The 24,865-nt window shown below is 38.9% G+C and overlaps 2 protein-coding genes across 6 annotated transcripts; both read left to right on the top strand.

The window, feature by feature from the left end:
* Window positions 1–799: 799 nt before the first annotated feature.
* Window positions 800–8,093, top strand: LOC104414485 (protein tas). Its single transcript, XM_010025629.3, has 8 exons — window positions 800–1,076; window positions 1,741–1,836; window positions 2,213–2,296; window positions 4,672–4,832; window positions 5,967–6,084; window positions 6,575–6,710; window positions 7,160–7,338; window positions 7,635–8,093. The coding sequence occupies exons 1-8, from the start codon at window positions 831–833 to the stop codon at window positions 7,872–7,874; spliced, it is 1,260 nt and encodes a 419-aa protein (XP_010023931.2). The 5' UTR covers window positions 800–830; the 3' UTR covers window positions 7,875–8,093.
* A 9,223-nt stretch (window positions 8,094–17,316) lies between these two features.
* LOC104414484 (putative E3 ubiquitin-protein ligase XBAT35) lies at window positions 17,317–22,384 on the top strand. Of its 5 annotated transcripts, none has more exons than XM_010025625.3 (11): window positions 17,317–17,463; window positions 17,688–17,940; window positions 18,099–18,213; window positions 18,591–18,671; window positions 18,783–18,871; window positions 18,963–19,054; window positions 19,241–19,322; window positions 20,293–20,395; window positions 20,489–20,545; window positions 20,810–20,895; window positions 21,343–22,384. In XM_010025625.3, the coding sequence occupies exons 2-11, from the start codon at window positions 17,839–17,841 to the stop codon at window positions 21,991–21,993; spliced, it is 1,458 nt and encodes a 485-aa protein (XP_010023927.2). In that variant the 5' UTR covers window positions 17,317–17,463; window positions 17,688–17,838; the 3' UTR covers window positions 21,994–22,384. The 5 variants fall into 5 exon arrangements, with proteins under 5 accessions (XP_010023927.2, XP_039156400.1, XP_010023928.2 ...); XM_039300466.1 differs by having other exon boundaries at window positions 17,326–17,463; window positions 17,558–17,940; XM_010025626.3 differs by having other exon boundaries at window positions 17,394–17,940; window positions 21,343–22,019; window positions 22,105–22,384.
* Window positions 22,385–24,865: the final 2,481 nt, after the last annotated feature.

The following is a 24,865-nucleotide window of genomic DNA, read 5'->3' as shown; positions in this document are numbered from 1 at the left end:
TTTTCCGTGAAACAAACGAAGCCATAAATCCCGATCATTCCTGAAATGAAAACATGTACACAGCTTATTAACCCTACAAATGTAATAAAACCTCCAGTAGTTCGTCACCCATCAAAAAATATATCCAATTCCGTTCCATTATCTTGCTCATTTACAAAATGTTTCATGGGCCAAAACTGAAATTTTCTCAAACCGGAGGGACTCTACTATTACATTTCCCATCATAGTAACAACGATTGGGATGTCTTACAACACTTGCCAGACATATAGTAAGACCTCATCGATGACTAGAGGGAATAGTGATCTAAGATATAATGGCAATCTATTGAAACTGAAATATTCTATTTAATTCTGAGTTGGTCTCAACAACAATCTCTTACTTCTCGATTGGAGAATCGAGAATTGATCGAAAAAACGATTCGGGCTCTTCTTCTTCTTTTTTTTTAATTCTTTGAGAATCAATTCAACCAAACTCATCCCAAGATTTGACCGGTAGTCCTAGAGTAAAACCCACATTGGAACCGAAAATTTCGTCCTTCGAACTAATTGCAAAAGATCTTATTTCAGTAAACAGAGAAAAATTAATTTGATATTCTGAATAATCAATCACTGATTCACTACATTTATTGGAACCGCGACAGAGAATTCTCGCATTTTCGCGTACGAGCGGTCGGATCGGTTCGGTCCGGTCCGGTTCGAAACGGTCCGAACCGCTCTCCGCCGACCCTCGTCGACCGGGCGACGAAAGCGCGCCTGATATTTCAAGGAGCGGTACGTCTCGTGTTTCTGATAAGAGCAGAGCGCAGCGTTGTTTCATCCGCTCTCCCGAAATGGCGTCTCCGATCGCTCTCGCTCCCGCTTCTCTCTTCTCCGCCGCCGCCGCTGCCGCCGCTCGCCGGCCCCGTCGGCCGGACCTCGCCGCGTTCCCCCGGCCGCCGTCGTACCGGGCGAGGAGGCCGCCGCGGGGGAGCCAATTCGAGCCGCGAGCGGCGGCGAAGCTCGCCGAGAAGACCGCGCTGGAGTACAGGAAGCTCGGCGACTCCGACCTCGTCGTCAGCGAAATCACGCTCGGCACGGTACGGGAAACGGTTCCGTCGTTCTGGCGCTTGATTGCTAGACCGATTGTGTTGTGTTTGATCACGCGCCTTTTGGCTTGGAAATTCCGTCGTGGCGTTGTTCCTCGAGTTGCGAGTGCGGCGGTGTCGGAAGTGTTGTTCCCTGGAACTCGGCTGGACAGATTTTTTTTGTTCATTGGAGTTATTGAGTTGACTTAGATGCTCGGTGTGCGTAGTACGATTACAAATGCTCTTTGATGCGGACTAAGTTTTAGGACGTTGCAGTTTTACAGAAGCTATGATTGTGAATCAAGAAAAAAGGAAGTAGTAAGATTCATAATTTGATTGTGAAGAACTGGCTAATCTTCTGCGGTAATGGAGATTTTTATCAACATGGATGATTGCTTTCTTGTTTATTGCTGGTTGACTTTACGATTTCATCTCCCAATGCAAAGTCTGCAAAAGTTATGAATGGAAAAAGCACATATGTCTATTCAAGTTTCACGTAGCTCGTCTCTCTGCCACGCCTTTATGAAAAGGCCTTATCTTTATACTTCTTGTGTTTCGGAATTTTGATTTTATTCTCAATTTGTGGGGATATGGATTTGCTGCAGTAAGTGGATCTATAAATAATGGGTGTTTATTATGTTTTATCCTAGATAATGAGTGGTCTGCTACATTTCAGATGACATTTGGTGAGCAGAACACAGAGAAAGAGGCCCATGACATGCTCAGTTATGCATGGGATCATGGTATCAATATTCTAGACACTGCAGAAGCTGTAAGTATATCTCTTTATCCTCACACTTCTCAGATAGATCTTCAATCTTGCTCTCGATTCTTATGTAAGTTGTATATGGCAATCACTAGACCATTACTCTTTTAATATTTCATCATTTCTTTCTTCACAGTTCAGATGTAGAAATTTCATTGCATAGGAAATAAATTATGCGTTCACTTGCTTTGACCCTCCGTTAATGCACATGGCTGCATATATTCTAAGTGAACCAATAGAAATCTACAAATAATTGCATCCTCTATATTGAGTATTTTCCCTTACCACGAGTCGTCATCTAGTGAAGTTTTCTGTGCATTTTTTTTTTTTTTTTTTTTTGGCATTATTGACCAACATATACTTAATCTCCAACTTTCTGTAGTATCCCATTCCAATGAGGAAGGAGACACAAGGAAATACTGATCTATATATTGGTAGCTGGCTGAAGTCCCAACCACGTGACAAGGTATTGAAGGTTTAATCCATTCTTCTAGACTATCACTTTGTCTATGGTGGAAAAAACCAATCTTGAGAATCATCTTCTGGGACTTTTAGTTTCTAAAAGTTGTCATGCTTTATGAATGGTCTAGGGAAGACGATGAACTTTGTGTCATGTTTAAATGGATATGCCTTGTTCAACTCTTCATTTTTTCATAACAGTCGCTTAAGGTCACTGCGAGAAGTGCGGTATCTTATTTAAGCTCCTCAGAAAGGTCAATGTAAAATTAGTCTGGACATGCTGCTGATGTTTTGCACATTAGTCCTGTTGATTAGTGGAATAATCCTTTAATAATAGGATAATTGAATCTAATACTCTATGGAAATGGTCTTAAAACTTTGATAACTTTTTAGAGAGATTTTGCAGTTGGTCCTAGAATGCTGGAGTCCTTCCACATTAATGTTTCTGTTCTCTTTTCAGCAAATAAGAAAAGGGACAATACAACAACAAACAATGCCTCACCCACTAATTGTGGCCAGCTGTCAGGATTGTATCACGCCATTACTCCCAATCCTTCATTAGGTCCCCTTTGTGCTCTAAGTATTCCCTATCTTTCTTCATCGTCTCCTTCCTCATCCTTCAAGGTCTTCTCCTGGCCCTTTTAACCCATGTTTCCATCGCTTGGTCACATCTCCTTACTAAGGCATCCACAGTTCTTCTCTCAACACGGTCGCTAGAGTGGCATAAGAGAGCCTTTGTTGGAGAGGAGACGCCCATTACTGTGATTATTGAAAGTTGGTTGAAAGTCGTCGAACTTTCGGTGTAGTTGGAAGTTATGTGTGGATGTAAATGCTCTAATTTACATTTTTGATGATTTGTCAGGTAACTGAGCTTTTTTTCTCCTGAGCTTTTTTGTATATGGGTTTGCACCCCCTTGGCGCCCTATGGCTATGGTAGTCTTTTCTTTTACCTATAAAAAAAACATGGTCAAACCATCTCAACCATCCTTCTCTCATCTTCTCCTCGATCAAGCAACGCCTACCTAATTCTATCTTGCCTTTTTCCTGTGTGCCTGCATATCTGGTGAAGTATTTTCATCTCTGCCACACTCATTTAAAAGCACTAGAAAACAACAGAAGTTTCTATTTTCAATACTCTTAGATTTGGCACGTAATGGCACTGTATCGGTACACTTAATATGAGTTGGAAAATTTAAAGCTTAGTATAACTTTTACTTTGTCTTATGTTTTGGATCTCTACTTTAAAACACTGTGTCATCTCATTCTTTGTTTGGTTAGATTTAGGTTTTGCAAGCTGACATTACTATAAGGATTAAAGAGGGTTGATTTGTATGTAATCAGTAAGTATAAGAAGAAGCTACTCTATTAGATTAAAGGAAGAGGAACATGTTCCCTGCTACCAGTTCCACAAGAGCTTAGCTATTCAACTTATATCCAGATCCTGAGAGTTAAACTTCATGACATATAGAGTGACTCGTTTTGTAGGTTTATTGTCAGCAATTTGGCATTACAGTGGTTCTCTATGTGAGAAGAGCCTGTAAGGCATGGCCACTGTTTAGTACAGAACCTGAAAGGCAGAATGTCGATGACATATTCAATGGTATTGTGCAATCTAGAGTGTCTAGTCTTTCAGCATTGGTGAAGGATGTTCTTACATTTTCCTGGGTAAACTATACGGGCCATCATTGTGGCGAAAAAAGGTTTTGGAGTTGCTATTTCAGAATTTAAGTATTTATTGAGTGTTAAAAGAATTCCAGGAAAAAAAACTTTACCTATTCTGCTGAGTATATATGTGAATGTATGGCCACGCATGCTTGTGCATTGAGTTTAAACTGGTAGGACAACAGTTAACAACAATATCTTACTTGTGTTGTAACAAGCATGGTGCTAGGACATGTAAAAAATGAGGTTTGATTGGGTTTTAATGCCATGCCGAGGGAATTACCACTCAAAAAATTAAGCTATTAAGTTTGAGTATATGTGTGTAAGGCCCAGGTGTACTCCCTCCCAGCAATTTTGGATTCTAAAGCTTTAATTTGTTGTTAGATATGATTGAGGGGCTATATGTTCTTCTTCTGCATTTTGATGCGAAAGAATATGGGACCAGGCAGTATGTTTCTCATACATATAGGATGCTACCATTTTGTGCTTTCGATTGAATACCCTTTCAATTAACCTGGCAATGACTCTCAGGAATTGTAGTAAGCATTTTTGAACATGCCAATAATTATTGATGCACACTGTGTCATCCACACTTTGGTCATTACACCACTAAGTGAACTTGTTTCAGTTTTTAACAAGAATGAAATCACCAACTGAAGAAAACTTATATAGATATTAATGTCTCTAATTATGGATATCTTTATCATTCTTACATTTTAGGTCATTTTGGCAACAAAAGTATGTGGCTATTCCGAGCGATCAAGTTATATCCGTGAGGATGCAAAGGTTTTACGGGTTGATGCTGCAAATATCAAAGAAAGTGTTGAAAAGAGCCTTAAGCGCCTCAACACCGACTACATTGATTTGCTGCAAATCCATTGGTATGCTTGCCAATCTTATGTGAGACATGACAGCAATCAATGGAAGAATGAAATGAATTGTTTAATTTGTGAATGACATTTCATGTGAGTGAATTGGATATATCTTGATTTGTGCCTTTCACTCTCCTGAATGCCATTTCGTGTGAGTGGATTGGATATATCTTGGTTTGTGCTTTTCACTTCCTTTCTATCTTTCTTTTTTGGCAAACTTGATTTATGCATTCACCCTCCCTTTTTCAGTTTCTTGTGTGACTATACTCAATTACTCTGAGACCAGGTGCTTGTAATAGAATGCATTAGGTGTGAAGTGAAACATGTTTCAGCGTAAAACTTTATTCTTTTCTTGTAGATCTCTTTTCTTTTTCTGCATCTGCAAAATCAATTTGAGATTTGGGTTCTTTATCTGCCTGTTTCTTATGAAGAACATGATCCATTTTCTGCTTTTGTGTAAACAATGGGAACTGGAAGAGTATGATGCACTTTAGTAACCTTCCCCTGATCTCTGAGCGTGCACATCACCATTTTTCTCGCATGAATCTGTGGTACGTTAGCATGAACGGACCGGCACATTTTAGTTTATCTGGACTGGTTCTGGAGCACTTACTTTTATTTATTTAAATGTGTATTTTTATATTAGCTGGACAGACCTCCACATTAGATGTGTATTTTATAGTATTTTGCTCGATTTATCTAATCATGATACAGTTCTCGTTTCGCTACTCTGCACGCTTGATTTACCAAAATTGTCTCTCTTTCTATTAGCATAATAATAGGTTAGTGGATGCTATTTGAGAATTGTAATCATCAGAGAAACTAGGAAAAGAGGCTTGGTTTCCAGTTTTGGAATGCTTTGATGATAAATTTGTGATTACTGTAGCTGTGAGACATTCCTCAAAAACCGCGCAATGCTCTTATTAATGGCTTGCATCTTATGTACCCTGAAATCTTTCGAAAGGTACATGGTATTAATGAAAAAATGATTGAAGTTTAATGTTTCACCGTTCAAAGTGGTAAAATTAGACAGAATTGCTCCTAACTTCTTTTGATTTCTCCAGGGGCTCTGTAGAAGTTTTTACTTCTTTATTTCTCAAGATTCTTGTTTGTTGTTCTTCTCTGACCAGAAATTGATGACAGGCCAGATCGCTATGTTCCATTGTTTGGCGAATATAACTATGATTTCTCTAAATGGAGGCCTAGTGTACCTTTTGTGGAGCAGTTGAAGGCTTTTCAAGAGCTTATTGACGAAGGGAAGGTAGACTTATAATTTCCTCTAAATTAATTGTAGCGTCTCAGGCAACCTATTTTCCTTACTGCAACGATTTGATGAATTTGAAAGATGGTAATTTACCTTAAGCCCGGAAGAGAATGCTCCTCCTTTGGGATAACAAAAAAAAAAACTAAATTTCTGTCGATATCATATGTTCTGCCATTTCTGAATGGTGTAACCTGATCAGTGCATGAGAATTCTAAAACTCTTTTCTTAAGGGATCACAGCATAAGAGATCTACACTTGTCATTGCTGTTTGAGCAACAAATAATTCATTTGGATATAGGACTAGGTACACAATGTACTGGCCATAGAGTTCACTGAAGGAATTGCCTATGACACGAGACACACTTGTTATGGCTGTTTCTGCATGTTTAGAGTCACACTGTCAACTCAAATTCCTTATTTGGAAGAAGAAAAGCAACAGAAACCAAAGTGTACTCTCAACTTAACTGGGGAAGTTGAACTTGATCAGGTTCGTTACATTGGCGTTTCAAATGAGACTTCCTATGGAGTGATGGAGTTTGTTCATGCAGCTAAAGTTGAGGGATTACCAAAGATTGTAAGCATACAAAATAGCTACAGTTTACTTGTCAGATGCCGCTTTGAAGGTAAATCCACCTTCTAACATTGTTCCTTGGAAAGTGAAGAACAATGCTGTCTCATGAACATTTGCATCTAGGATATTGTAGGGAAACAGATATTTCAAAGATGGTGGATAACAATTTTGTGCTTTGGAAAACTAAATATATGCAAATTTCCGTCTTCTCAAGTTCTGCTGCTGCTCTACATGTTGCAGTGGGATGGATGGCTATCTTGTTTCTGATTGTGGAACTTTCCCATTAGATATGTTTGATGGGTGAAGTGAATGGATGAACAGATAATAAATGTGCAGGGGGATGTTACTTTATGTTGAAAGAAGGCATGGCTACTCTTTCTTGTCATTTGCCAAAGCTGAAAAGATGCATCCATACTCTCTTTACAAACGCTTATTGCAGCACATCTGTAATTTGGTTGGAAGGACAGTCAGTAATGACATGTCTCGTTTAATTCATTGCAGTTGATCTTGTGGAAGTTTGCCACCCAAAGAACTGCAATATAGGGTTACTTGCTTATTCTCCACTGGGTGGTGGATCCCTAAGTGGGAAGTATTTAGATATGAATTCTGAAGCTGCAAAGAAAGGGAGGTTGAACCTATTCCCTGGTTACATGGAGAGATATTACAGATCTTATGCCAAGGTATGTTGAAGAACTGGATATTATTCAATTGTATCAGTACTCTCTGGTTAGCTCCTCATGCTGAAAACTTCAAAAGCAGATGGATTTGAAATAGGGAAAGAGAGGGGGCTTAATTAGGATGATATTCCTCAGATTGTTTCTTCTCTGTTGTTTAATTTTTTGCATCGAACTCTATTTTTCTCTTTATCCGGCTACACATTAAGAAATCATGGTCTATCAAGTGGGGCACATCTTGTGCTCTGCTTTTGACAGACCAAAGTGGCATTACAGTAACCATCCTTATATCTCATTCTCAGGAAGCAACCATAAAATATGTTGAGGTTGCGAAGAAATACGGGTTGACCCTCGTTCAACTTGCTCTTGCATTTGCAAGAGATCAGCCGTTCATGACAAGTTCAATCATTGGCGCAACCTCTGTTGAGCAATTAAAAGAAGACATTGATGCTTTTCTGACAGTTGAGAGGCCTTTGCCATCTGAAATAATGGCAGACATTGAAGCCATTTTCAAGAGATACAAAGATCCAGCCATCCTATAAGGTCAAGGCTCGAGAAACTTTGTGAGCAAAATGCTATTCATTGCTAGTCTCCTTAAGAAAATTCTTTATGTACCAATTCGACTCTCGATTCATCTACCGGTCTGCAAAAGTCTGGGATTTTTTTTTGTATATTTAACACATATTCCTGTAAGATAACTTCCTGAGAGAACTTTGCTCTCAGTCGAGCAATGAAATTGCTCCAGTTTTTCCATTTCCAAATCCTCTAACTTTACAGGATGAGATTCTTCACTATTTCATATTGACCGCCTTCGGTGTCTAGAGTTGGCTGGTCTCAAAAATTAATGTTCACCGGTTCGCTCGACAAAAAATGTAGGGGTGTGAACTTCGCATCATAACTTTATTTTCACATACATATTTTGCCCCATGCATCTAGGACAGGAACAAGGTTGTTGGGATCGGTATCCTAAGTAGGATCATGTTGAGGTCTTTGAGGTTTGGATCGTAGAGTTGGAGAGTGTCCCGACATAATAGCATCAGTTGGGGGATGTTGCGTGTACGTTTTGTACTATGAAGGAACATCAGATTTACCAGATATGTTGCGAATAAGGTTACACGATACATTGCAGCTCTCAGTAAGCAAAACCATCATTCTATGGTAGAAGACTAGAAGGAAGGTGTACGCACAAAAAATTTGCAATTATCGTGCCATTTTCATGTGCCCCCTACTTGGGAAATTCACATCTTCGTGATGAGTATGCAATACATAAATTTGGGAAGTCAATCCAAACAAGGGTCTATAGGATCGGGGCAAGTTACGGTTTGCCCCCCTCAAATTCCGAGGGTCGTTAGTTTCCCCGAGAGGTTTTGATTTTCGTCATGTCTTCCCCAGTCTCTGGAAATTCACTGTAAACTCCCCTGCCGACTCCGCCTAATTTTGGCCGGAGCTCAGGTCATTGGTATGTCAAAGTGGGGGAAGGGGACTGTGTACGGTGGTGGCAAGCTATCCTATCGCCATACCGCCCACGAAGTCATCGGCGGTGTCGCAATCATCGAAGCTGCAGCTGAGAGAACTCTCGTGCCTACTGCCTATCTTTATCGGTTTGCTTGTGTGTGAGAGAGAGAGAGAGAGAATCGCGACAGCAAGGGCAAAGCTGCCCTTGGCAGGGGTCGAATGACATGGATAGGGTGGATCGTCGCTCGCCGGAGTTGGGCTTCACCTGGGATTGACTTAGGCAAAGGGCGTTGCATGTAGACTTGGTCATTGCCTGTGTCTTATTAATCTCCAGTCGATTTCTGGTGGAGATCGACCCAGGCAACTTCCGATCAAGAACTTTGCATTTGGTTTTTAATTGCTTCGATGTGAACATAACGCAAGTTGCCTCTTCCTCCTTTGAATGGGCAAAAGAAAAATAATTGAGGAGATGAGGTAGATGTAGGTTCAAATGACTCGCAAGCAAGCTTTCAGTACAATGATCTTTCTTTTTATTTTTCCTTCTATTTTTGTGATACATGAAAACCTAATGAAGAGACATATAAATGGTGCTCGAATTCTAATAGTTCTAATATAATTCTGACATTTTGTTTATTAAATTTGTTATGGTCACTGAATTCGAGATAATAAAACACAGGGTTTTCTCGTGTTTGTCAAGTATACTTTAGTTGTGGATATTGAAGTGTCTTACTTTTTAAGTCAGACGGTGCTCCCAAGGATCCACGAGTATCATTTGGAAAATCTTTTATTATAAATAATTGTTTGTAACTTTTAGGAAAATTAGTCGAGGGCAAGTAAGTCTTATTAAACATCAACAAATGTCTAAACTTTTTTGCCCATAATGAAAATAGTTTTCATTCATTCTTTTTGTAAATGATACAAACCAACGTTTTTAAAAAATAGTCCCGATCTTTAATTCTGTAGAAGACAAATGCATCCCGAATCAAAACAAATCAAGTTGATATTTTCGATTTATTGGCTTACTTTGATTCGTGTTTGCCATATATACTCTAAATCTAATAAAATTATCCTTTCCTTGTAAGTATTAAGGGAAAAATAATACTAAAAGTGTCGAACATTTTGTACAACCCTCATTTTATGCCAATTTTTTTTTTTTTGGTCGAATTACTTAAATACTACTATTTAAAAAAAAAAATCACTTAAGTGCAAACTTTGATCTGGATTGCTTGAAATACGACATGGTCATATTTTATTAACTTCTTAATCCCATGTGGCTCGCTAGCATGCTTGATCAGTAATGACCCTAAACTACATCGTGTAGCAATTTTAATAAAAAAAGTGATTACTTCAATGCCCAAAAAATACCACCTCAAATTAAATTATATATTATAAAAGTCACGTAATTTTACTGGCTGGAATTTATTGTCGAAGGCACTTAAATGATCGTTTTCTCTCTGATTTGGCATCCAAGTGAGCCGGCAAAAATTTTAGCACTGCTAGTGTCCTTCTTCCAAATACTAGGTAAATAAACCAAGCTAAATGGTGGACGGAGGGTAATAAAAGCTAAGGAAATCCTGACCAAAGATGAAGAAATTGCCAAGAAAAACTCATACGCCCAAAGCATGCCAAACAAAATGAAACTGACAAATTAGTAACCACCAACCTTTTCACGTCAGTGATTTAGCAGTTAAATATTGTGATTTCAAGCAAGATACAATGTCGTATATAAATCATTTTAAGGTCCTTTATTTGGATTTAAAATAACTCTTTATATAGAGAACACATAACTCACAAATCAAATATTTACTATCTAGTGATTATGTTGTCTCGATGCATCATTGATTGTGGACTACCAATTCGATTCTCTTGTGATTAGGATTTCATTAACAAGTGTTTCTAGAACACTCGTTAAGTTATCGATAAATGATAATACGTAATGCACTATTTTTTTTTTTTGGTGTTATGTTAGATCATTGCATGGGAAACTAAAACATTTCTTTATTTAGGTTGCGTTTTCTGAGATCATCAACTATTTTGCAAGTAATTTCCAAAAAATCATTGCTTAGCAAATAATTTTTATTGATGGTGAACATATTTTGCATTGACTTTTTTTTTTTTTTGAGTGATACAAACAATTCTTTTAGGAAAAAAAATTTCTATATTTTTGACTTTGCGTGAAACAAATCTACTATGAGCATGACTAATAAGTTTTGGGTATCAATCAATCACGAATTCATGCATGATAGGGTCAACCAGGCGAGAGATGATTCTTGTGCATTTCATCGGGAAGCAGTGACCATTAGGCAACAAGCGCTTCAGCAGCAGTGGTAAAGTTCTGATATCTATAATTTAGACACGTCTTAGGTGTCACCAGAGGGTTTAGGAAGGTCCATTGCGCTACGCCTTCATTTGGAATAGGTATTAGGGTGAATAGATCTAAGTTGCGTATAGGTTTCACTTGGAATCTGAAATTTACTCGTTGGAATAAATTTCTCATTTTTTAGAAATAGGAACCTACCCTATTACAAATTTCAGGATTGGTTCAAGGTTCCACCCATATTATTAATTGAACAATTATAGTGAATTATCATCTTTAATTATCACCACTTAATGTTACAATTTATTGACCATAACTTATATTTAAACATAATAAAATAAAAGTTACAATCATAAAATGGAAGCTTAGACTAATGATTCATCATTAAATATTATGGAATGCCACAAGATTGCACAAAGACATAAATAAAATAAAATAAAAACACAAAGACTTGTTTCGGATTCTAGATTTCAGATTCCACCAAGCCTACATACCTTGGAACTTGGAAATTGGAATCAAACAGGTTCCCATCGATCTGGTTTTCAAGTTTCAAGCTTTATCCTGATACGATGCTCACCCCTATTATGAAGTGGGAGATGGATGGAGGTGGTCTAAGTTGAGAGACTGTAAAATTTTCTTGGATGGAACACAGCATATGAAGGTTACATGGACAATTGCTGGATGTGGCGATGATGATGCTTTGGTGAAGTTTTAGTGTGGAAGTTGCTTTGCCAAACAGCGGATACGAAGAAGGTTATTTTGCGACTGAGGATGCTGCCACGCTTAACAACTGTTTAAAGCGCCATGGATCTTGCAGTGACCATAGGTAGCATTTTGCTGCAGCAATTCCAGTCCAGGGCTGCGTTCAAGTAAATGCTGGGGTGATAGTGGTTTAGAGAGGGAACTGAAATATCTTTTTCGCACGTACGCTCTGAAGGAGCAATGATACCTCATTAAAATAACCCTGTGATATGATATACTTTCTTGTCTGTCAAATTAAACATAGATGAAATGGTTTGTGTAACTCTGCACATGTGAGAATTTATTGATGTTGCACCCACGAACTAGGTTACTCCTATGGACGAGAATACGCCTGAAACTTAAATACAAATACTCCAAATATCCAAATATCTTGTTTTCTCATTTGCAAGAAACACATTTGAACTATAACGGTAACCTCATATTGCATGTTGGGAAAATTAATTACAACTAGCAATCTTACTCGTACAGTTGTACTATAGAAACAATTATAACCCAATCATTCAAGCACTGTGAGCAAAGGCGAAGTATCTGGATTAATTTTCTTGATACGTCCGAAGTATAATTTTCATCTAAAGAGTGTCATGAATATGGATTATGCTACTAATATGGTTGCTGTCATCTAATGCACGGGGTTTTTTCAGAAGAGATGGTATCATACCAAGTGATTGAACAGAGGGTGTCAGGTCAACATGTTGGCTTGACTAGGTAGGGAACACAGTCACGTACTAGTGATTGAACGCTCCATGAGGTGAGAAATGGTGGTACTTGCACGAAGTCTAGTGGGGAAATGCAGAGATTTTGCTGGATTCCATGAACTCAAGGAAATTCTGCTGCACTGAAGTTCAATTGCGAACTATAGACACGAGAAATAGGTGATGTATTAATGCAGTAAAGTGCGCAATAGATGAAGGTGCGCGTGGTAGCAATTTCTTGCCGGGGAACAGTTTCTTTTCAGAAATAATTTTTTTCTATTTCTACTTTGGAGAATAATTTTTTAGTAAAATAAGGTGTTTGATAACCACACAAAATTTCTATTCTTGAAATAGAAAAAAAAATATAAATACGTTTGGTATGATTTTTAATTTTTGTATTTATTTATTTTTTATTTTTGCTCACGGACCACTGACACCACCCACCACGCCCATCACCCGTTGCCACCGTTCACCGCCACCACCGATCAGGACCGCTGCCAGCCAATCGTCGTCACCAATCGCCGCCGCACGATCGTCGCCCATAGCCCACCAGCCACCGAAGGCGGACGGGCGCCACAAGAGGCGACGGTCGATGGGGCGGTGACGATCGTGCGGCGGCGATCGACGGCACGACGGTCGGCGAGCGGCCGCGACGAGCGGTGAGAGGCGGCCTCGGGCAGCGGCGGTGGCAACACGCGACAAGCGGTGGTGGGCGGCGGCCACGGCCATGACGGTCGGGGGCGACGACGACAACCGGCCGGCGATCTTGCGACAACGGCAATGGCGGTCAGTGGTAGTCATCAAAGGTCGAGGGTGGCCGGTGGGCTGTGGATGGTAGCAATGATGATCAGACGGCGATGGCGCCACTGGTGGGGCGACGGTCAACGGTCGGCCGACAGACGGGCAACGATCGGCGACGGCTGGTGGTCGATCGATAGTGGCCATGGTCGGCCAGAGGTGGCCGCCGGTTGGCAAGCGACCACCCAAGGCCACAACAAGCAAGAAAAACAAAAGAAAAAAAAAAGAAAAAATTGATTTATTTCTAAAATTGTTCCCAGAACAAGAAACTACTTTTTTTTTTTTTTTTTTTTGTTTCAAATCTATTCTCGAAAATAAAAGTTTTACCAAACAGATTTCTATTCTTTTTTTTGTTTCGAAGAACAAAATACTAGAAATTAAGAGAAACAGAAACGTTACCATGCGGACCGAAATATCAAAGGAATCTGTCCCAACTAGGGATAATGTTATTTATGTATCAATTGTCAATGATATTGCCGGGTAATTATTTCGCGGTTTCACCAATTAATTACCCATATCTCGTGACAATTGGAATATGCAAAGATGAAATGACGGGTATGAAACGTTGGTTTCGTTAGAACTTAGGCGCGCACGACCAGATTTAGGAAGGAACCGTTTCACGCAAGGCGGGTAAGAGCCCATTGCTAGAGACGAGAGAGTATTTAATGAATCTTGTGACTCGTAGACTGATTTAAAAATGGATGACAGGATGAAATTTCGCCATGGGGGACATCGAGTACTTCGCCAGTTGGGTCTCGTTAGGGATTATTCCTATCTCAGAATCAGTAGAATTCAAAATTGAGTACTTTGCCGGCTGATAATCTTGACATTTCGAACAGGAAAGAGCTGAGAATGTTGACAGCGCAAGTCGACATTGGTTCTCTCTCTCCTCATACCGCATGCATCCCTTGACAAAATTATCAATCAAACAGATTAGTTCTTCCAGTCCCAAGATTGGTGTGCTAAAACCTATGGTTTAGAAAATAAAAAACCGACAGCTGATGATGACTATATATATATATATATTCATCCAAGTATAAAACTTCGAGGAAAATGACACTTGTTCACACTAGTTAAACCGGCTGGACGATGCCATTTTGCCAATGGGAAAGCCATCGGTCACGGTCGGTATAATTTGCTCCGCCATTTTCCACATTTTGTTTCCACGTTCCACAAAAAGCCCCAGACATATCAAATCTTCAGAATGGAAATTCGATGCCAATCTGATTTCTTAGGATGGGCTAATGCAAAAATCCATTGGTGCTGAACTTGCAAGAAAAAAAACCCAACTCGCATAGACTAGATCACCTCTACAGCAAGGTAACCAGAGAAGATTACTTTTCATTTGATTTATAAACATCCTTACAATGATCAGAGAACAGAAACCAGCAAATCTAGCAAGTTCGAATAAAGTGTGAACTTGAATGAATAGATCATGGGGTGCCAAGTGTTGTGCTCTAAATGGTCGATTGGCTCTTAAGGTTGAAAGTTTTTTTTAAACGGATCCGATGTACTTGAATTTCATAATCCTTAAATTGAATGTGTAAAATATATTAGAAACTAATGAAATTCTAATTTTTTAATTTTTATTTATCTTTTCCGGTCAAAGGTCAAATTCTTCGGTTTAATCAAGAAAATCAATCTCGGGGCCAATTTTATGAAAATTTAAAATCTAACTGGCTAATTCTACATGCCTATGCTAAATTCAAAAATATATGTAATTGAGATATTAAGAATGCCTAGCTAATTTTTTTGGTCAAGAAACAAGTCTCATTGCAATTGGGATTCGATTCTCAAACTTTCTGACTTTTAGTCGTTGGGGGAAATTCATGTGTCAACATCGGAGGAAGTGAGTCGGAGAGGACTACGTTTGCAAAGGGAATGAGCGGACAAAGGGAGAGTTGCTAGGAAGGATACTTTGTTCTCTTGTGTATCTTTATTGGTTTGTTTGTGTGTAAAAGAGAGAGAATTACACCCACCTGTGGGATTGAGATCTCTCCTCCAGCGATGGAGGTCTAACGGTTCGAAATCCTGCGTTGTTAGCGATTAAAGCAGGAGGCCCCGGCGGTGATTTGTTGGGTCAGTTTTCCACAAGGTATAGTCGTTGTTGGGCCTCCACCATGGAAGCCCGAGAGACCCAAGAATTGCAAGCACAAGGGCAAAGCTGCCCTTGTTAGGGTCGAATGACCGTGGATAGGGCGCATCGTCCCTCGCCGCAGTCGTGGTTGTCTTGAGATTGACTGAGGCGAAGGGTGTAGCATGCAGGACCTGGTCATGCCTGGATCTTATCCATCTCTAGTCGATTTCAGGTGGAGATAGATAGACCCAGGCAACTTCCAATCAAGAGCGTTGTGTTTGGTGTATAATTGCTTTGGTGTGAACATAACGCAAGTTGCCTATTCCTTCCTTGAGTAGGCAAAAGAAAAATGATTGGGGAGATGACGTCCACGCGGGTTCAAATGAAGCTTTCAGCACGGTAATCATTCTTTTTCGTTTTCCTTCTATATTTTCGAATACATGAAAGCCTAACGAAGAGACGTATAAGTAGTGCCCGAATTCTGATAGTTATAATATAATTCTGAGATTTCGTTTGTTAAATATGTTGTGATCACTGAATCTGAGAGGATGTTGTAGACTTTTCAAATCCATAAAGCTCGTGCATAGCATGAGGTTCCTCGTAATTGTCGAGTATACTTGAGTTGACGCTGAAGAGTTTTATATTTTAAGCTTGATGATGCTTCCGACGACCCACGAATGTGATTTGGAAAATCTTTTATTAAAAATAATTGTTTGTAATGTTGTTTGGGAAAAGTATGTTTCTCTACTCATCAAGAATTGTCTATACTTTTTCACCAATGATGAAAATAGTTTTCAGCCGATCCATTTTAATAAAAAATACAAATCATTCTTTTTAGAAAGCGCGTCAAAGATGAAGAAATTGTCAAAGCACGCTAAACGAAATGAAACTGATAAATTAGTCTCCTCCGATCTTTTCACGTTAATGATTTATTAGCAAAATATTGTGATTTCAAACTAGATATAATACCATATATAAATCGACTTGAGGTCCTTTGTTTGAATTTAAATTAACTCTTCATATAGAAATTCACAATTTTCATTGTCAAGTAATTATGTTGTCTCGATGCATATTGATTATGGACTATCGATTTGATTCTATTGTGGTTGGGATTTTATTAATGAGTGTTTTGTCTTTTTTGCATTATGTCAAATCATTGCATTAGAAACGAAATATTCTTTGCTTAGGGTGTGTTTTTTTCCTTGGGATCATCAACTATTTTGAAAAGAAAATCATTGCCTCACAAATTCTTATTGATGGTGAATATATTTCATGTTGACTGATTATTTATTTTAGTGATACATACAATCATTTTAGAAAAGTATTTTATACATTGTTGATTTTACAAGAAACAAATGTACTATAAGTGTTGGGTACTTATTAACAAGACTCAATAATGCTTATCTCTATTGTTATGTAAAGCAAAGAGAAACTCTCAATTTAACCTATCTCAATAGTTTTTGTTTTCTCCAAATGTTATTAATTATTTAATAAAGCCTTTTTACAAACACTGTGTTTATGAACGAATGCGTATATTTATTTTACCTCCCACGTTTTCGATATAAAAATTCTGATTTTTTTTCTGATCTACAATAATCTTCCCAAGAAGATTTCAAATTTCGAAACGTTTTCTCTTTTCCACAGTTGTTTATACCGTCTCTCTCGATTGTGTAGCCTTGTCAATAATTTCTTTCCTTACTGGATGATTTAAAGATCTCGTAACCAAAGGGTTTTACTTTATTTTTTAAGTGGTAATCTATCCCATGAAGGCAATGATTTAAAATATCATGTATAATATCCTTGTCTGTACGAGAAACAGATGTCGAACTTAAGTGTATGAAATTAAATGTTCACCGGTTTCTCAACTATACCAAACAAATCCCAACAAAATAATATTAAAATTAGAAGAAAAAAAAATCAATGTCAAATTGTCGATGGCAGGAATTTCTTGGAATCCTCTCCTCCCTCTCTCCTCTTCCGCAGGGGCGTTTCTCAGTTTCTAGACCATCCATTGAAACCTTCATCGCTAAGTAAAATCCATCCATCACTCAAATCATTTTATTTTTCATTTTCCTCCATTCTTTGGTCCAAAACAAAAAAAATTGTTTTTGGTTTTTCATTTAGACTTTGCTTTATGCCCTCTGGAAGAGCTTATCAGCATAAAGCTCAACGCTTTTTGGGGGGTGCTGGGCTAATTCACTGGATGGCGAATTGCTGATTTTCTTGGTTTTTTCTGGGGGGGACCCATTTGAAGGAAAGCAGAGAATCGGGTGCCTTTCGCGCTGTACCTTCGGCTTCAGGGAGGAAGGCCCGATTTTTCGTCGTTATTTTCTGTTGCTGAATCGAAATCTGAAGAAGGGTAATTCGTGTCGGTGTTGGATTTTTGTGGTGGGCGTCGGAAGGAAATGGGTCAGCAGCAATCCAAGGGCGAATTGCTGTACCAGCAGGTCAGCTATGGCAACGTCGAAGGAATCAAATCCCTCTGCAGAGAAGGCGCGGGCCTCGAGGTAAATTTCTTGTTCTGAGCATCTTTTCTCTGAATTTGGGCTTTCATGTCGAATCACGGTTGTTTTTGGGTAGCGTTTAGATTGTCTCTGTTTTTTTTTTTTTTCCTTGTAATTTTGTTGTGATGGGATCATTTTTTGGGTGGTTTTTGTCGGTGCAGTGGATGGACAAAGAAGGGAAGACGCCTTTGATCGTTGCTTGTATGAATGCGGAGCTGTATAATGTCGCCAAGACTTTGATCGAATTGGGTGCCAACGTCAATGCATACCGGCCCGGTACCATTTTCTTGATTCAGTGCAGTGGGTTATGTGCTGTTCTTTTGTTGTTGTGCACAATTTGAATCCATACAATGCGGTTCAAGATGCTAAATTGTTCTAGAAAGGATGTGTTTTAGGCTGAGTTTCTTGTAGGAGCTAGTTTAGAATCATGTGGAGTGATATCTCGGTTGCTTCCAGTAATAGCTCTCCTTTTGGCTCAAATTGGGCTTAGTTTGTTTGATTTAACATGCTGAACCGTCATTTGAACCATGACATTTATCATATTCACTCATCATGCTCTCTCTGCATGTGTTAAGTCTTGCGTTGCGTCTATTGTTATAATTTATCTGTTCATATATCCATATTTTGATTCTAAACGTGGCAATTTAATGAAGGTCGCAATGGTGGCACTCCCTTGCATCATGCAGCTAAGAGGGGCCTCGAGCATACTGTGAAGTTACTTCTTTCTCACGGAGGTCTGTGTCAATAATTCTTATACTAGTAGTTTACACTATGCTAATTGAAGTTTTTACGCAGCTTTCTGCTGTATAGCTTATGTAATGAATACGCATGATTTGATCCTTCAGCAAATGCACTGGTGATAAATGATGATTGTCAAACTCCGCTTGATGTGGCCAGAGCTAAAGGATACACTAATGTTGTTCGTACATTTGAGGTATCTCTTGTGGATAAAACAGAATTGTATCCCATCAGTATGGGAAATCTTAATGGATTAGATTGACTTTTCTAACTTTTGATGCTTTTAGGGTCACATGGCTTTATTCTCTGGTTTGTTACGGGAGTTTTATGGTCTTGGGTTTCTGGAAGTACTTGCTCCTCAGTTGCTTTCAAGAAAAGTGTGGGTATTCTAGTTTTAGTTTTTTACTTTCGTCGGCAACCGTTGTGTTATGCTTTATTTTGATACACTTATCTCTTGTAGCCGTGCCTTCTCTCTGTTGGCAAAACAGATGGATTCTTTGAAAGTATTGCCAGCTGCTTCTCTAATTCCCTGATTTTTTTTTCTTAATTTACTTCTTTTTTTCAGGTGGGTGGTCATTTACCCGTGTGGTTCTCGAAATCCCGCAAAGCCATACAAGTTGGAATTGGCAATATATCCTAGTATGCAGGTACCATTCCTTTGTTACCCCCAATGTTACCAAGCTGGTTTTCAACTTCACCTATGATAGTTTTTTGAACTATTTGTTTGTTTCTGGTTTCTGTTTATTATCTTGGTTTAAAAAGTATATACTATTGTTTTTCTCCTGCTATATTATTGCGTGAGCTCTCATAATTCTTCTGTTTAGAGTCCATAAACTGATGCTGCTTCAGGCACAAATCTCCTATCCGATTGAGTGATTATACCTGCAGACCTTTAGTGTATGCGGTGTCCACTTGATGTTAAATAGGATGAGGTGGCTCTTCCTGGTGTAATTTCGCCGTTCTCAGATTTTCTTCCCCTTCCCTTCCATAGCAGACTATCAGGCATATGTCCAACAACGTATTTCCTAATCCTTACTTTTCCTATGGTAACAGATGTTATTAATAACAAATGTCATCAGACCCAGCATCTTTGACACCCAAGAGTATGCATACAACCTCATGGCCTATCATGCATTATGATTTCCATGTATCTCATTGGATTGTGGTTGAGTCTGTAGTTTGGCTCCTGAAGGAACCTGTACAAGCAATTGTTATAATTATTGCAGGATTAGGGTAAGAGAAGGCCTTCTATAGCATCGATTTTCCCCATGACATTCTCGTGATAGGTCAGGGGAAGAAGCACTTGGCAAAGTAGCTCTGGGATGAGAATCTTACCTGCGCTTGTATTCTCCAAATCATTCACTTCAAATGGCAATCTGTCTGGGTTGTCTGATAGAGTTGTCTGGAACCTTATGAGCCTCTTTGGCCTTTTGACACCCTTGCCCCTTACTTTCCTTTCCTTTTGGGTTTCGGACTACATTAGTTAAATCTGATTTTCTCTAAGTGTCAGTTGTCTCTTCTCCCCTTATAATTATGTGGCTTAAGTCTTGTCTGCTTGTGTCTATAATGATGACCATCAAGTGTATCTGCTGATTCAGCACTATCTGTAATGTGCAGGATGCTCAACCTCGGGCAATTGTTGCACTGTGGAAGGCCAACTTAGAGGAACCTAAATTCCACCATTCTGATCCTTCAGTGACAATTGTCGACAATACTTCAAGTAAAAACTTGCACCTGCATCTTATTTTCAGATTTATTTTTGACATATAAATCTGTAGAGTATGAGTTTAATCGGGCTCTATGTAAATCAAAGTCCCAAGGAGGGGCAGGAGGCGGAGATGCAGGAGGTATAGGCCACGAACAGATAGGCGTAAGTATAGTAATTGCTTATTTTTTTACAATTAAAAGAAAGCTTCAAATTTTGTAGAACTGAGGAGTTAGAGCCCATTAGAGTTTTGCTAGAATATTGTGTAACTTTGATGACCCGCGCCGCCCAGCCTCTAGTCGCCCATTTAGATAGGGAAATGTTCGAGGATCATCTTTGCTTAATGAGTTGTGAAACATTAGAAATTATAATGCTCCGTGCACTCAATTTGTTAGGTATACTTAGGCTGAATTTTGTTTTTTCTTTCAGAGACCCGTTTCAAATTTGCACCTGCCAATGAAAGAGACAGACAGCAACTTCAGTGGTTTTGTGACGCATGCAAAGGGATTCCACAGGTATTGTGCAGTTTAGTTTCATTTTGGGATTAACTCATGAGTAATACAGAAAGTGAATTAGTTCATAACAATCCTGTTCCTGACTAGAAATATTAAATGCTTATGGATGTTGCACTTTTAGGTGGTGGAATTACCCTGGTCATTCTTATGTTAGTCTGTGCATGAGTCTTTTTAGTGTTACTTATGTTGTCAAGTTTCAACACGCCTTGCTCACAAAATTGTGCGGTAATTATGAATAGCATTCATGCATTTGATATCTTTCAATGGGAAAACGGTTTGGTCATTCAACTTTCAGGAATTTTTGTGTTGAGGTATAGTTCCACGTTATGGAATGCTAGTATTTAATCACGAGATAGAACTTAAATTAAGACAATTTGAAGGCTATATGTTTTTCAAGGACTTTCTATTTATAAGATACATTTTATGTTGAAACTACAAATGTTTCAGGTCACGCAGCCAGCATTTTTGCGACCTGCACAGCCACCAGTGCAGGCAACTGCACCTCCTGCTGGAGAAGATCTAGAATTAGCAATGGCAATCAACGCCTCCATCCAGTCAGCTATGCAGGATGTGCCACCACCTTTTCCTACTCAGCAAGGTGTCGGGACGAGCGCATCCACCAGCTGGAGTGATTCTGCAGAAGTTACGAGTCACAGTGATTTGAGTGCGGCAGCTGTGCCGCCTCCATCCAAGGATAGCTGTGGTCCAAGCAATGGAATTGCTCCTATTGCCATGCCACCTCAAAATGTTGTAGGTGTCAGTGAGAACTCCATGCCTGCTCCATCAGCCCCTCCGGCAAATACTGAGGTTGTAGAGGACGCCCCAATTCAATATCCATCCATTGACCTGAGTCCGATTGATATGTCCACCCCAGTAATCAATGACTCACCACCTGTTGGCTCTAGTGGGAGCAAAGAAGAAGGAAGCGAAGAGACATGCTGTGTGGTTTGTTTGGATGCTCCCGTTCAGGGAGCTTGCGTGCCATGTGGGCACATGGCCGGCTGTATGTCTTGCTTGGAAAAGATCCAAGCCAAGAAAACCGGGTGCCCAGTTTGTCGTACCAAGATCAACCAAGTCATAAGGCTATATGCTGTTTGACTGTGAAGCTTGCCTATATCGAGCAGGTACAGTGATCGTTATTACGTTGAGGTTTTGAGTTGGTACACATATGCAAGTTTTCTTGAAGGTTGACGGGTTGATATTGCTTAGAGCTTATAGGTCATTCGAGAAACATGAAGGAGGAGCATGATTGTAGTACAGACAGTTGATAATGAGTTTACTGCATCAGTGTACTTGTCCAACCCGTAAATCAGCTCGTGCTCTTGTAATCTACTTTCCGCAGCATCTTTATCTCCAGTATATGGCATAAACTGAGAGCACAAATTTGATTGCTTTATGTTTTTGTGTGGGACTGTAAAGCAAAGAGTGGTACCGTTTCGTTTGTTAATAGCATCGGCACCTCTTGAGGTGGGTATATGGTTTGATGCTCGGCTCTCTCTCTCTCTCTCTCTCTCTCTCTCTGTGTCTCTCTCTCAGAGGCATGAATGCTGCAGAATGTTGGTTAAAGTGACAAAAAGATTGAAATGAATGCTTTTAATTGGTGATTGGAGAACTATAGTAATAAATATCAAAAGAAAAATGACTATTCATAGGAAAATATTTGGGTCATGAATGACTTTTGGTCGAATTGGGTGCACTTTGACCCCTTTGTACTCACCCAACTTCCAGTACCATTTCTCACTTTTCCCAGCTGGGCCAACGGCTGATCACATGGTCCAAACTGAAGCAGACCACGGGTGCAATCGGTTAATGTGGCCGATTCGATTTGGTCCATTCCAATCTGCAACCAAACATCGTTTTGGTAAGTGCTTTTTGTTAAATAGGGGATGTATCAAAATCAAAGTGGCTAAATTTCAGTTTTAAATTTTTAATCTTAAATTGGCTGGAAAAAAGGGGTGTTTCTGTTAAAGGGCCATACAAATAATTGAGGCATCTCATTGGTGGTCTAATTAGGGAGACAAAAGTGGGGCATAGGATGAGTCATATGAATGATAAAACAAGTATTTATTCTTGTTGCTCATTGGATCTTTTTTCAACAAAGTCATTAGTTCATCGGATCTGATGGCTGCAAAAGGCACAAAAAAATAAAAAAAATAAAAAAGAAAGGCAATTGTTAGATCTTATTTTTCTATTATGGGTGGGGGTCCATTAGGAACTGTTCATGACGATGCTCGACAGAGGGAGTGCTCCAATGAGAGGAGCCGAGAGGCTTTTTCAGCATCCGAATAATCCGGAGTTGGTATATGGCGAACGCTCTTCTCGACCATGAACTGAACACCAAGAAAATTGTCGAATCTTTGATCGAAGAAGACGTGCACGTAAGAAACGAACACTGATTGTCGGATTTTAGGCCCTTTTCAACTCTCTGAATGGACTCCCTAAACGACTTTACAAGGTTCTGTCATTTCGACTTCGAGGGCTTTACTGTTTACGGAGACTATACAATTCATTATCAAATAGAAAAATCCTAGGATTCTTTCTAGTTTGTGATTTACTTAACATACTGTGCAACTCAATGTCTCATTGGACAAGGTTGGGGCGGTCATGCATTTAAGATTCTGTCTCCTTTTATTAATGGAAAGAGGGCAAATAACAGGGAAAAAAAATATAGGAATATGGTGTCGGCAAAATATTTGTCTATGCCACGTGTCCCCGGTCTTGGTCTTTGAACTCTACTGGGATTCTCGAAGGTTATCGATTTAATAATGTACTAAGAAAGAGTAAATCAATAGCGTCTCATTTTAAAATTATTATTCCTTTTTTTGTATTATTGTGAAAGTAATGCGGGAGTTAACTGATTTTACTATTCACGTTAAACATGAGAGAAAAAAAATTACCAGAATAATTAATAATAAATGATAAGGATACTAAGGTTTACATGATTTAGTTCAAGATTCAATACCTACTTCAAGTGAAAAGCCGATCGTCAATAAATATACTATAAATTCAAATAGTACAAAGTTTAGAATCGCTCGATGGATTGAGTATTTTGTGGTCTCCAATCATAATGAAAACAAACCCACATGTATTATTTCATAATCTCTCGAATGGAGCTCATTCCAAATAACTCAAAGGGTGAAACCCTAATGCTATTCTTGTTTGATTTTCTTTGTGTCAAATGAGTATAATTCCATCTTCTATATATTCATATGATATTTGTACTCAAAATAGGAAATACCCTTTTAAAAAACTCACTCGAACTAACAAGCCCATTAAATAAGATACTTACCTAGATAGGATTTCCTTCACGCATTCAAAGTCGAAACGTGTTCTCAACATTTATGATATGATAACATACAGAGCAAAATGTAACAATTTATGTTACTCATGAATACGAGCTACTAAAACTTGATTCCAAACATCCGCATCTGTTGTCAAATCTAGGGTTACTTGTATATTCAAGTGGTTAATTACGTGTTAGTTTTAATTCATTGACAAACGAAAAGAAAAGAAGAAAAACCCCTTTAATCTTAGTTTGTTCCCATAGGGACATTGTTTAGCAAAAGACAAAAGGGACCAACATCGTAGAACCAAACGTACAGACATTTCCCCGAATAGACCAATCCTTTCCTGAAAGAGGATAAATAAAGGACGGATAAAGGTAAGAACATAGTCCTAAATTAAGGAAATTCTTCCTGAGCATACCGTGTCATGCACAAACTATAGCTGTCGGCTGATCATGATAGTTGTAATCTTGAAAAGGAAAATAATTAGGTGCTCGTGAAGCATCACTTTATCCAGTTGTGTTTTGAATGTGGTAATAAAATGTAATTTCATATTTCTTCCTAGTACTTCGCCCTAAATGTTGAACAATGTGACCATCATTACTATGTATGATTTCATACAGTTTTAATCCAATCAAATGAGATTACATGGATTGTCAAAAAACCAAAAGAATTCGTGTTATTTT

The sequence above is a fragment of the Eucalyptus grandis genome, chromosome 8, assembly GCF_016545825.1.
Source record: "Eucalyptus grandis isolate ANBG69807.140 chromosome 8, ASM1654582v1, whole genome shotgun sequence".
Lineage (NCBI taxonomy): Eukaryota > Viridiplantae > Streptophyta > Magnoliopsida > Myrtales > Myrtaceae > Eucalyptus > Eucalyptus grandis.
This window is presented reverse-complemented; position numbering and strand designations above follow the sequence as displayed.